At 43.3% G+C, this 13,953-nt stretch overlaps 1 protein-coding gene across 6 annotated transcripts in view; it reads left to right on the top strand.

Annotated features, from left to right (window-relative positions):
• The window catches only part of MBNL2 (muscleblind like splicing regulator 2), a 157,864-nt gene that overhangs the window by 38,398 nt on the left and 105,513 nt on the right, over positions 1-13,953 (top strand). For all 6 annotated transcript variants that reach the window (XM_040487216.1, XM_040487220.1, XM_040487215.1 and 3 more), the window contains exon 2: positions 10,414-11,188. In XM_040487216.1, coding sequence (XP_040343150.1) covers positions 11,015-11,188 — 174 coding nt within the window. In that variant the 5' untranslated portion in view covers positions 10,414-11,014. The remainder of the gene's footprint in view (positions 1-10,413; positions 11,189-13,953) is intronic.

Here is a 13,953-nt window from a genome sequence, read left to right as displayed (position 1 = left end):
TCCCCACCTTCTTTCAGCCCTGCGTCTGAGAAAGGAGCATCTTCTCTCTTGCCAAGGCGGGGCCTCCACTGGAGCTGGTGGCCTCATCCCTCCCCCTCCTTTGGGCCACAGTGCCGGCCCTCGAGCCCGCACCTCAGTCTGCCATCTTTTCCCAAGCTGCTGTTGTGTTTCCCTCCTTCCACTCAGGAGAGAAACGAGAGGCTGGAGGTGAGACAGGAGAAGCAGGCTCTCTCCCGCTCTCCTGGGTGCTTCACTTGGTCCCTCCTTCCGCTTCTGCGAACACATCCCAGGCTCATAAAGGGTCACCCGCCCTGGGAGCACGCAGGTGATCAGCGCCCGTCTGACTGCAAAGCAAAGACAGTTCAAAGCCTCCCCTGTTGCTACATGGTGTTCTTGCAGCACCAAATACTCCGAAGAGCTCCAGGCACCGAGGGCTTCATTTTCCAGCTGGCCTGACCCCTCCCCCCACAGCTGTGAGCCAGGGAAACTGCCATCTGGAAAGTCAGCAGTGGCAGCCTCGTTAGGATGTCTGGCCACCCCAAACCATCCACATGCCCATGGTCTCCTGGAGGCAGCGGACTCATCTGGCTACTCCCTCCATCTTGGAGCTCTGAAACTCTCCCCACACACCCTTGACCCTGCGCTATTCAGAGGATCTCATGTCTCTCGTCATTCTTGGTCTATGGTTTCGCTTGTTCCTCTTCTTTCCATCACCTCTAAGTAACTGAACAGACTGTCCTTGACTCTGTTCAAGGCTTTCTCATTTCTCCCCTGGATATAGACACAGATGTAGATACAGATATAAATCTCTCGCTCTCGCTCTCTGTCCCCTCTCTTCAACTTCAATGCCCCCATTTCCAATTGGCTTCCACTTCCCGACATCTTTCCTCCTGGGCAGAGCGTCAGTGTCCACACAGGATCCAACTTTTGAAGTCCTCTTTGATCTCTCCCTTGCTGTCTATATTCCCAAAGCTGATCCACTTCTAGTGAATTCACCCCAGCCACACCCTCCTCCTCTTCCTTCTCACTACTGCAATGTAATTTGGGGCCTCAATTATCCCTTTTCTCTGGACCATTGCTATAATCAATATCCAGTGTTACCACCTGTGAGACCTTCTCATTCTAATGCATCCTGGGTGATGCTATCAGAGAGAGCTTCCTCTAGCTGGGGTCTTAGCTGGGTTCCTCCAGTGCCCCCCCAAATCCACCATACTAGTGACCCTCATATTTTATACCTGAGTCACCTTAGTCAGATTTATACAGCTTAAGACCCTACAACACCATTCTCAGTGCGGATAGGACCGCCCCGTAAAGAAAGGAAACATTTCTTTGGAGATTTAAGGGAACATTTTTTCCCATTGTCCAAAGGACTAGGGAGCATCTCTAAAATCTGGGGCGCCTGGGTGGCCCAGTCGGTTGAGCGTCCGATTTTGGCTCAGGTCATGATCTCGCAGTTTGTGGGTTTGAGCCCCACATCGGGCTCGCTGCTGTCAGCATTGAGCTGGCTTCGGGTCCTCTGTCTCCCTCTTCTGCCCCTCCTCTGCTTGCACTCTCCCCACAATAAATAAATATTAAAAAAATATTTTTAAAAATGTAGTGGGCAGGAGGGAAGGATTTTGCCATCTTGTGATGTCTATCTGTGACTCCCTCAGAGCGAAGAACCGGCCTGTAGCTCATGACCTTTGAGTGTCCTGCTGAACATTCACATAGATAAAAATCCTGTTCATAGTGATCTTGGTCAAGATCTTAAGTGTATTTTTTTGTACAAAGTGTGTTTTTAATTGATTTATTTTTTACTTTTAGACCATCTTAATACAGCTGAATTTGTTAAGAACATAACACCTGTGTAAATTGAGGCAACATTGTTCTTTACCTTGTTAGGAGCTGTAACGGGAATTTTTTGACATTTTGAAAAGACACATCACTTGTCATACCTCTGTCAGTCTGCATTTGTGCCTGTCACACTGAAAATAATGCTACATGCATACAGGTGTGAGCCTCTGACCACCTCATTCTATTTGGTAGCATGTATGTATGTACCTAAGCACTGAAATTTCAAAACACACATTATTCATTTTATTAACAATTACTTCCTTTGAAAGCTTCTACTCCAGTATGGTAACATATGCTTGTTGGCCGCACTATTGATTATTTTTGTTCGGTGATAATGAAAGTTATGCTACAAAACTTCTGTCGCAAAAGGGGGTCAGTCGCTAAAGGGGGTCTAGGCATTTGTAAGCGTGCGGGCAGATGAAATAGCCAGTTGGCTGGTGATAATGGAGGGAGAGAGAGACAGAAAAGGAAAAAGGTCAGCTGAAAAGCAGTCCTGTCCACCAGGGGCGGTGGCCAGGGAAGGAAATGGAAGGTTCTGGCAAAGACTTCTCTGGGAATTCAGGGGCTAGATTGCAGCCTGCCGCTCAGTAATCATTTTTTTCTGACAGCAGCCACTGGGTCCAGGAAACCGGTAAGTGCGGTCAGCCTTAAATGGTATCTAATACAATTGCGTTTATTCTAATAAGAGCGTCTCCTAACTGAATTATAAATGTTTAGATAGAAAACACAGACACAGTGAAAAAAACATAATTTGAATACAAATGTGTGTTGAATATATTATATCTGACTGTAGTTTCAGGATTATATTTAGAAATTTCTCCTCTTCTAATTAAAGATGAGATTTCTTTCTCTGCCCATTCCTGGAAACTGCAGTGAAAATGGACTGGAAATTTTCATGTGTTAAAATGAGACCTGGATTTTATGAATCTTTCGCTTGTATTTTAAGATACAAGAGAAAAATTGTAGCTGGGAATTTCTTTTATTACTGTTGTCATGAACACTGGCTCAGCAGACCCGCCCTTGTGACCTTGGGTGGCCAGTGTTTTGTTTTTCTCATTGAAGTGTATTTAAAAGTGTGTTCAAAAGAACAAAGTACCATATAAAATGGAGGCATCATTGTTAGCCTCGGTTCTTTCTCTGCTTAGAATGAATGTGTGTTTGGAATTCGTCTTAGAAGAGCATCCATCAAAAGTTTGTCTCACTAATTTCTGGGAAGGATTTCATAGTGTGTACCAACTTCATAGAAAGGACTTTTCTAGTTTCTGTGACTCAAACTTCATTTACTTTACAGAAATTTATAACTTTTAGTGAGTGGAAGTTTATCTCCACCTGTCGTGTGTGTGTGTGTGTGTGTGTGTGTGTGTGTACATGCACATAGATGTAAAGCATATAGATGTTGTATCTAATGTCGATAATACTGTATAGAGAGGACTTATACTGCTACGTCTATATTGGTTGCAGGACATATATTTATGGCTTTGGTATTTTCAACCCCTTGATTCCAAACAAGAAACTGACACTCAGAGAGCGTAACTCAAGACGTTACGCAGCTATTCAGGAGAGAGGAGCAACTAGAACCCCGTGTAGAAAAACTGATTCTCCATCCAAAACCACGCAGAAGTCTCAAAATGCCATTTAACTTACGTTTCCAGTAAATTATAAAGAAACCAGTTTCAAGGTTCTATAAAGAAACGTGTTCTTAAGGACTGTCACTTCTGCTCCCTTTACAAACCTTTTCTTCAAAAAGTCAACTAGGTCCTTTATTCATTTTGCAGTGGGGCCTCTCTAGTTTCTGTATTTTTATTGGTGCATAGGGCTTCCTGTGGGAAGGCCCCAGTGAGGGACCTCTTCTCAGTGGCTGTGATTACAGGGCAGGATTACACCCTCTCCCGGAGGTCAAGTGGCTCTCAGCCCAGCACGCCAGCCAGCAGCATCTCGAGATTCCTCTCCTGCCCGGGCATCTGCATCTGATAGGTGCGGGCTGAGGCCAGCCATTGATCAGGGGCGAGAGCACACTGAGAGCTATTTTAAATCAGGCTCCAGAAATAGAAGTAGGGATGCTCAGACATCAAGCGACTCGCAGGGAGGAGAAATCATTCTTTAAAAATATATTCGGAGAATTTAAAAATTGAAAAGAGGAAACCCAGAGAATCTCAAAATGAGAAATTAGGAAACTCAAGGAGGCATCGTTTCTTTATTGTAATTAGATTTATGGAAAATAAAATTAAAGGCATCCCATAAATTACTTAATGGATAATGAGTCCTTGACTGTCTGACTCAGAAAATCGGTTTGTTTTGCAAGGACCCTTTGATCAGCTCGCTAGGAGGCCGGTGTCTGGCAGACGGCTAAATGCCACAGCTGACCAAAAAGTGAGCGAGGGAGCCGCGTACCGCACAACTATTTTCCTTGAGGCGGTCTTACATTTTGATCAGTCTCAGCCTCACGATCCGACATGACTGATGTTTTTCCCTTCAGAAATGTACAAACTGGCTACAAAGCGTCAGCAGGGCGAGGACACCTGGGGTCCCCGGCCCGGGCTTGTCTGGCTGCTGAGAGGTGTGGAACGAAGGGAGGCGGCCTGGCTTGGAGGCCGCGCTTTCCAGACTGGCCTGCCGCATCGTTGAACAGCTGCAAGGGAACTTGCGCGGCTCAGTGTTCTATAGTCAGAAGTCACAGCTTTCTGAAAATCCAACACCTAGGAAGGTTTTCAATATATTTTGAAAAATGAAGTGTCATGTAAGTGAAACCCCTAAAAATAGACTGAGATTGTTTTGTCGAGTTGCACAGCGAGTCCTTTGGTGTTTCAGGAAATACTACAGCATTTCTTTACCCTTGAACTTCAATCTTGCCTTTCCTTTGAAGATGCGTCCAGTGGTGAACCTCCACCCTCGTTATACCCGGGTGCTACACATCAGCCCTTCTGTAAAGAGCTCTAGGAGGAAGGGGCAAAGGACTGAGCTGCTGGCCACCGAGGGCCACCAGCCCTCTGAGGCAGTCCTCCCTCAGGCAAGGGTCCTAGCAACAAAGCCCCACTCACCTGGACCAAAGGCCTGCTTCATCCTGAACCAAACCTACAGGCTACGAGTTCATTTATTCTTGTAATTCTCATAGAATGAAGTCTTGTCGAGAACAGATCTCTCAGATGTTTTCTGCGTAGTTGTGTTTTGTTTTCATCGATCAGAAACAGCCACTGGAAGAAGCCCCCAGCCAGCCCTCCTGCAATCATTTCTGGGGGAATCAGTGACGCCGAGACCCTGTGATCAACTCAGGGCAGACATCTTTGTTCCCCCAGCACATGGGGTGGGGGGAGGGGGGGCAACAAGAAATGCGTACTACAGCAGTTCCCAAACTTGAGCGTGCCCCAGCGTTACCCCGAGAGCTTATTCAAACACAGCTTGCTGGGCCCCACCCCCGGACTTTCTGATTCAGTACCTCTGGGCGGGGCCTGAGAATCTGCATCCTAACAAGCTCCCAGAGGCTGCTGCCATGCTGGCCCAGGTATTACACTTTGCAAATCTGCAAATCGCTGGGCTAAGGATGCTGGGGTTCGAAGATCAAATAATTTGCCCTGGGGGCAGATCCTCCCTGTCACCAGGGCCTTCTTGGCAGCAACGAGGTAAGCCAGTGGCACCTGCTGGAATTTTCCTCCAGGATAATACTGAAATTCACTATTCAGAGCCTTATTCCTTTAGGTTAGCCTTCGGTCCACATTAAAACGCAAAAGTTCCTTGGAGGAGGATCAGGAGTTCGTTTGACAAACATTTGTTGAGTGTATTCTTGACACCAGGCACGTAACTGAGCACTGAGGATTTGAAAATAATAGGCAAAGTCTATTACATACACAGGGCGAAACCTTGAGCTGGGGGCAGGCGGGTGGAGAAGTCAATGTGTAAGTTCTGGAGAATTAGGAGGTAATACTTAACAATCATCACCAGGCACTATCAGAAAGTGGGCTACCCAGAGGTCACCAGAGGGGGTGAAGCAGGTCAGCAGGAACAGCACTTCAGGGTACAGGGCAGTGAGGGCCTGCCAGATCAGTGCTCAGCTGAGCCTTCAAGGGCAAGGGCGTCTCCTCCTCCGTGAGGGGCTTAGAAAGCCAGAAGGGGGAGAGAACACGAGGCCACTGAATGGCTGAGGAGGACAAGGAAAGGAACGCCAAAGAAGGAACAAGGCCAGAGAAAGAACTGGGAACAATTACTTTTGAATTCTGCCTGGGTTCTGCACCGGAAGGAGCTAACTGGGATGGCATTGATTGCAATGTTGGAAATAAAACTGAAGCACAAGTCAAAAAAAAAAAAAAAAAGGTGGAAAAATAGAAGCATAAAATATTGTAGGCAGGAGCCCCAGCTTCTTAGGGCAACCCAGAAACGTCTTGCATATAAGCAGGGCCAATGGCAGCATATATGGGACCTTTCTGAGAATGAGAAAAGGGTGCCTTCTCCACTCAGACACATTTTCCCAGGGGCCCCTCTGGGTAGATGAACTAGAAAATGCCCCAGGTTCCTTCCCACTCACCTAGAGCACTGGAGGATAGCATCTGTCGCTGCATTTCCAGCAAGCCCTCAAACGTAGTAGGCACCCCAGCAGTGCTCCCCGCATATTTGGACTAGGCATCACACCCAGGGTCAATGCCTGGGCCCTAAAAGTGTTTGATTCACTTCTGGGTTTAGTAGCAACTGAGGGAAGAAAGCAAGCGTCTGGCCTTTGTGAGAAGAACACTGTGGGATTTGTACTTGGGGCAACTTCTCTGTGGGTTCCTTCCGGCTGCGAAATAAATCAGTTTGAGAACCGAGGGATGCTCCGGATAAGTAGCCTGAGTACACAATTCTGTCGGTCCCTTTGATCGCTAAGGCACCGCCCTGCTCTCAGCTTCTGTAGCTGGAGCAGATCCGCACAAGGCATAAGCCTGGCCATTGATGTAGAATGACTGAAGAGAGAGAGGAAGCCTGAAAGTGGATTTATTCAATAAATATTTATAGAGTAGCTCCTCCTTTCATTGCCTTGCATTGGGACAGCACTTTAGTGCTTACAAAGTATTCTTTGTTCTCTCTATAATCTGTCCTTCATGGCATCAATCATGTAATGTAGGTAGGAACTATTATCAACATTTTAGAGAAATTGACTTACTCAAGGTCACATGAAGGAACCTTGGCAAAACAAAGGCTTGACGCTGGCTCTTAGGACAAGGTACTTTCCACCATTCCAGAATGTTCTGTGTTGGCTGAAAGAAAACAAAATGCAAAAGCCAGTAAGACATTGCCATCAGTAGAAATATAATGAGAGGTACATGTAGCTCTGAATTTTGGAGGGGCTAAAAAGAAGTAAGTGAGCTTAATTTTAATATAAGCTAAATAATAACATTTAAACCAGTTACTTAAAATATTATCAACTCCCCATGTAGTACATGTGAAACAATATTAATGAGATACTTTCACATTCTTTTTTCATACGAAGCGTTTGAAATCGGTATGTATTTTATACTCAAAGCACAACTCAATTAGGAGCTGAACTCATTGGACATTCTTGATCTGTATTTAGATTTCATAGAATTTACACCTGAAAAGTAGATTTATGTACTCAGGTCAGTCCAAGCCCCCTTGAAAGGTTTCCAGGAACTAAAGTGAGGATCAACGTTTCAGTTAAATTTACATTAATTAAGAATAAATACAAATTTCAAATTTAGTTCCTCAGTGGCACTAGCTACATTTCAAGTGGTCAGTAGGCACATGTAGCTAGCGGCTCCTATACAGGAGAATGAAGCCCTAACACAACCCTTCCTCCCAAGAAATCTAGTCTGGCAGATCCAATATGTGCTTTGGTCTGTGTGTTAGCAGAGGTTAGTCTTGTCCCTTGATAACCGTGTCAAAAGTTGGTTTTCTCCATCCTTACCCCTCATCATCCATCTTCTTTGGTGGCCTTCCTTAACCTAATTCAAGTCTGTGCTCTCTTCCTTGTTCCCACAACTGCCTGCTTATATCCATCTCAGAAGATGGAGGTTGTGATGGGCCAAGAGAGGCAGTGTCTTTGATAACATTAGCTCTGTAACTTTTAGCATAGAAACCAAGAATAAGTAGGAAGGAAGAGGGGATTTGTGAGAGGATAGCAATATACTTATGTATAGTATGATGTGCCTTCTTTTCCTTCTGGAACATCATTGACTTACACAGGACTCTGGCCAGCAGAAAGCGTGGCTCCTCTGCTTTTAAAAGCAAGTTCAGGGGCACCTGGGGTGGCTCAGTCGGTTGAACATCCAACTTCGGCTCAGGTCGTGATCTCATGGCTTATGAGTTGGAGCCCCACGTTGGGCTCTGTGCTGACAGCTCAGAGCCTGGAGGCTGCTTTGGATTCTGTCGCTCCCTCTCTATCTGCCCCTCCCCGGCTCACGCTCTGTCTCTCTCTCCTTCAAAAATAAATAAACATTAAAAAAATAAAAATAAAGATAAAAATAAAGCACGTTCATCTCCTTCGAGTCTGACTATCTAAATTCTGGTTGGATTTTCATAGTAACTACAAATGGCAATCTGTTTCTCCCAATTACTCCTTACCTGAAAATACACGCGAAAGTCTACCCCATTCACTGGACTGGGTTGAGAGCATTGTTTCTCTGTGGTTTTTTAGGAATACTTGAGTAATTATTCTTTTGCCATCTGTGCCTAAATACAAGTTTACCCGTTTCTTTTCCTACACGTGAAAAGCCGTGACCAAAGCCATGCTGTCTTTAGGGCTGAGCTTCTCCTGGATCTTTGTCATCCTGTAATCCCATCAGACCCTGGTCCGTAGGACTCAGGGACTCTATAAAATATCGTACAAATATAAACTAGATGTGTCCAACCTATCATTTTAAACCTCATTATTAGTGCCTCGGCTCCACTGAATACACAGGCAGGAATGTTTTCTTGTCCCCTGCTGCCCTCATCCTTTGTTCTCCATGGGGGTTAGAGATGGGGGTTGAGGCAATGGAGGTGCAGGTTCAGGCTGGTCTGTGAAACCTGACCCAGAGTAAATTTGGTTATTAAACTCATCTTCTTAAACTGCCTAGTTAAGCAAGTTGATGTTAGCTGCTGGGAACACAATGCTGCCAAACAGACAAGCAGTAGCCTGCCTGTCCCCTCAAGTATTTTACAGCTGGAGTCAGGCATGTGTCATGGCCGTCAAGGTGGCCAATTTCCTTACATGCACATACAGTTATTACCGATTTACACACTTCTGCTAGCAAGTAAATGAAGTCCTGGGATGAAGCAGCATTGCCTACCATCCCAAGAGACGTCCTGCTAAATAAACCTTCCACGATTGGATAAGCTTGAGAGACACCATTGTTTCTCTTACTCTATTGGAGACTCGTTCAAGACCGAAAAAAGCCCTATTGCAAAGAAGCGTGTTCAGCCTGGTTTACCTGGAGTTAACTAAACTTAATTATCATGGGACCTACTTTCCTCAGGGGACATTTGTGAATCACTCAAAAGTTACTGCTGTCTGAACTTACTCATACATGCTGATTTTAAATACTCTACGTCCAGTTTCCATTAAGTTCTTACTTAAAGAAATTTTTAAAAGGACATCAAGGCCATGTGTCTAAGGTAGCTGGCAGCATATACAATATCTGAAAACGATCAGCTTCTAGTATATAGTCCTTTATTCCTCCTGGACCCAACGATGTTAAATTTTTAACATTTTAACTATTTCATAATCCTTGAAAACATTAAAAGAAATGAAATATAATTTTAGAAATATGAATTTTCTAGTTATATTTTTGTTGTAGGTGTATGATTTAACTCCAGCATTCCACAGAATGGGGATTGTGAGTCCATTAAAAACTAAACTGAACTAAAACTAAAACGAACTTGCATTCATTCCTCTGGTCAGTGAGCCAGTCACCAGTTAAATCGGTCAGTAAATATTTTTTCAGGAACTAATAGCCATGAACTAAGGCACTAGGGACACAGAAATGACAAATATAAATAGTCCTTACCATCTGAGTGCTTACTGCAGAGAGGGGAATACTAACATTAAGCAAGTAATAACAGTAGAGAGAAAGTATAAGAGACCTAAAAAATATTGGGAAGCTTCTCCTTATCCATTTCTAAGTTCAGATCTCTGTAAACTAGAAAAAATATAAAGAATAAGGAGCCCACACTGCACCCAAAATGATAGTACCCTTATTACATAGGAAGACACATCCCGAATAATTGTTTATAGCATTTCCAACAATAAGATCAACGGCCTAAATGTGAAATTAATCTGAAGCTACGTTTCTAATACACTGTTTTGGCGATGAAGCACATTAGATGGGATTGTTTCAGAATGCTTAATTATTGTGTCTGCCACACTCATGTGTTTGAGTCATTCCTAACTTCTGGACTGCTGCCTAGATTTCTGCAATACGGCTGCAGTTTTGTTCTCTCTCTCTCTCTCTCTCTCTCTCTCTCTCCCTCTTTAATGCATAACTTTCCTCACGAGCCTTAAACCTCAAAGTTCTGAACTGCACTTTTGTAAATTCTATATGAGACCTAAAACAGTTTATCAAAGTGTTGATTCCATTGAGTTTGGGTGTAAGTTGATGTTTTCTTTGTGTTCTGCAGGTTCATGATTTCAAAGTGCCTGTGTGAAGTCACTTTCGCTGGAAACTGCAGCCTGAGCTCTTGTTGTGTTCAAATTGTTCTTCCGTCAAATGCACGTAGCCCTGACCTTACGGTGGATGAAGATACCTCAACTGTCTGACTTTGCCAATTGCTCGATTTCAGGATTTAGAAGGGTGGAAAGAAAGAGAAATCTTGCCAAGATCTGAACGTCTAGGTGGCTTATTCTCCAGCACCGTCAATAGCTGCACGTGTCAGAACTGAATATCCTCCCGAGGAGTGCCATGATATTGAAGTCACTTTATTAAAAACAGTTGTGTCTGCAGATCGGTCGAGAGACTCGGACGTTTACCGCCAGAGATGACACTGAGTGTGCTTCTGTTGCGGCCCACTGTCTTCAAGTGGGGCATATTGATTGATGAGTGACTGCTTGCCGATAAATTCTCTCCTCACTGCTTCCTGGATTGGGCCTCCCTAAGCAATTGATCACTTACCTTCAGACTCACATGTGGGGTTTTTCACAACAGTAGTCTCGGAATCACTGGGACCTGGATCGATTTCATCATTTGACACAAACAAACAGAATCCCAGTAGCTCGAGCATCATGGCTTTGAACGTGGCCCCCGTCAGAGACACAAAATGGCTGACGTTGGAGGTCTGCAGGCAGTTCCAGAGGGGCACGTGCTCGCGCTCCGACGAGGAGTGCAAATTTGCTCACCCCCCCAAGAGCTGCCAGGTGGAGAACGGAAGAGTGATCGCCTGCTTTGACTCCCTGAAGGTAAGGGGACGCGTTTCCTGTGTCGTGTTGATGGCACAGTGGACTCTCGGATGGAATGCTTTCCCATGTAGCTTCACAGAAGTTCAACAGTCATTTTTAGGTTCTGTTTTCTTGTTTGCGGTGACTGTTGGGAGATCTTCACCCACGTTTTTTCATATCAGGCATACATAAATTTTTTACAGAGCCATGTTTAAATTAAAAATACATGACGGTATATTTTGGGTCTGGCATGACATTCATGTACCCAAGAGTTTTAAATCAAAGTCTGGCTTGTGACAACTGAAGATAAATATTTTATTAACGTTTGATCTTCTGGAGGTTATATAAAGGTGAAGAAATTGAATGTGTCACTTTTATGTGCCAGTTATTCTGATTCGCCTCTCGAAGAATTTTCTACTCTTATGCTTTTCTTTCTTGACCAAGGGCTTCCTAAAATACTTCTTAATAGGTTTTTCATTCTTTCTGACGATTTGCCATGGCTAACAGAAATCATTGAGTACATACTTGGTACTCCTTGAGAACCCACTATGTGTTAGTTAACAGCATCACGGAAGAATTGAATGTGATTCAAGATGGTATCCTTGAGCTCACTGTCTAGGAGGGAAAATACAGCATGTCAGCAAGTAACTATAATGCAAGACAGAAAGGGACATATGCCTTAAGAGAGAAACAGGCTTCTATGTGGGTCCATAGAAGGGAGAGCTGGCTTCCAGCTGACTGTTTCAAGACATGTTCTAGAAGGTTGTTGCAACCTGAGGTGTATACTAAGTCAGGTGGGGTTGGACTTGCAGAAATTGGGGGAATTATGATGAAATATCTAATTGAAGGAAGTAGGTGTGACTTAGCCCATAATTCTTTGAGGCTTATTTTGCCCTAAAATATGGATTCTATGAATCCCAGACTGTCTAGGACAGTCCTAACATCATCATGATATAGTTTTCAATGGAGATAAGAGCTTAATGTTTACATCTCTGCAAAACTTTATATAAATAAGCTTACCAAAGAGTTAAAAAAAAAAAAAAAAAAAAAGGTGGTCCATGCTCTTGGGAAATCTTAGTGCTGTGAGTTTACAAAATAGTGACCTTAGCCTATTCTTGGATATTGAAGGATTGGGTATGTTTTGAGGGAGAATTTCATCTTAAAGTGAAAAGTTATGTCTTATGATATTTATTAGTCAAAGTTGAAATATAAGACTTTGTATATTTAAGTATATCTTAAAGGGAAAATTTGTCTACACACTAAAAAGCAGAAGGATACATTTGTAGCCCAAGAGAAGTCTTTTAAGGGTTAAACTTTGAAAAATTAGATATGCCATTTATCCCCATAACTTTCCCTATTTTATTCCTCTTTATCATGAAAAGTTTACTAGATTAGACTTTAAAAATATGAATTGTTTTGTCTACACAGAAATAAACAGATGGATAAATCACAGTTATATAAAGTATAACATTATAAGCATATTTTTATAATAGTATTTATTTTGCTCTTAGTCAAACAAGTAACCTAAGTACGTATTTGCTTCTATGGTCATCACCCATGGAAACATTCACTATAAAAAGCAGTTTAGATTAAAACCTAGATTTTAAGAGCTTCAAGATATGGAAACAGGTCAGAGGTGAGAAATTCATTTCCCAGGTCATCCTACTTCCTTTGTTTTATTGATCCAAGCCTTCACTGGGTGGATATTGACTAGGAAACCAACGTCTTAGGAAGTGTCTTAAAACTTAATTCTTTCAGCTAGTTAAGGAAATATGAGGGAGATATATACAACACATTAAGGCTAAGTACTTCTTGAATATCAAGAGGACAGCAACTTCCAGGTCCTTACAATTTATTACCTCAATGTGGATTCTCCGGGACCACAGTTGTTGGAGGAATTCCAACCCATGGAGAAAGGGTGAAGAACAGTTAAGTTTAACATAAAAGCATGAACCAAGCATGAAGATTTGAGTTTTAAGAACCATTTTCATAAGTGTCTAGTGGAATCATTTGCAGTGTTGAAGCATGGTTACAGATTGCCTTAAGTTATCAGTTCCCTTTTAGAATTGTACATTTTCAGATTATTTAATTTGAGCATGGTGTCACTTATTTTTAAAGTTGTCAAACTGTGAAGAATGTGAAAAGAGCCCATAGCATAGGAGTAAGACATACCCGAGTCTATAAATACCTGCTCAACCACTTCCCCGACTTGGGTAGGTCCCTTGTCACTTCTTAGCTTTGTTGTCTCATCAGTGAAATGAGAACATTTGCCAGTGACATTGGCTAACGTATGCACACTGCCCGGCACCATGCGGGCATATTCACCTTGCAAGGTGGATGTAAGAATGACGAGTTCTTACAATAAGGATGAGTAAATTAAAAAGGCACTCAGGGGCACCTGGGTGGCTCAGTTGGTTAAGCGTCACGCTCTCTTGGTTTCGGCTCAGGTCATAATCTCATGGTTTCGTGAGTTCGAACCCCACATCAGGCTCAGTGCTGACAGTGTGGAGGCTGCTTGGGACTCTGTCTCCTTCTATTTGTGCCCCTCCTCCACTCACATTGTCTCTGTCTCTTTCTCTCTCTCTCAAAAAAAAGGCACTCAACAGTGGTGGCTAAAGAGAAAAATTATGATGACAACAATAATTAAGCTATTTAATTTTAATCTCATTTAATATAATAAATAAGACAGTGTTGCTCCGCGGAACCAGCCTACGACAGACGGAAATGCAAGGGCTTGGCTGTCAGGCCAGGGCTTGAATGAGTTCTGGCTGGTTAGAAGTGAGCTA

This window comes from Herpailurus yagouaroundi, unplaced genomic scaffold (genome assembly GCF_014898765.1).
Source record: "Herpailurus yagouaroundi ecotype Mexico unplaced genomic scaffold, PumYag 164, whole genome shotgun sequence".
Lineage (NCBI taxonomy): Eukaryota > Metazoa > Chordata > Mammalia > Carnivora > Felidae > Herpailurus > Herpailurus yagouaroundi.
This window is presented reverse-complemented; position numbering and strand designations above follow the sequence as displayed.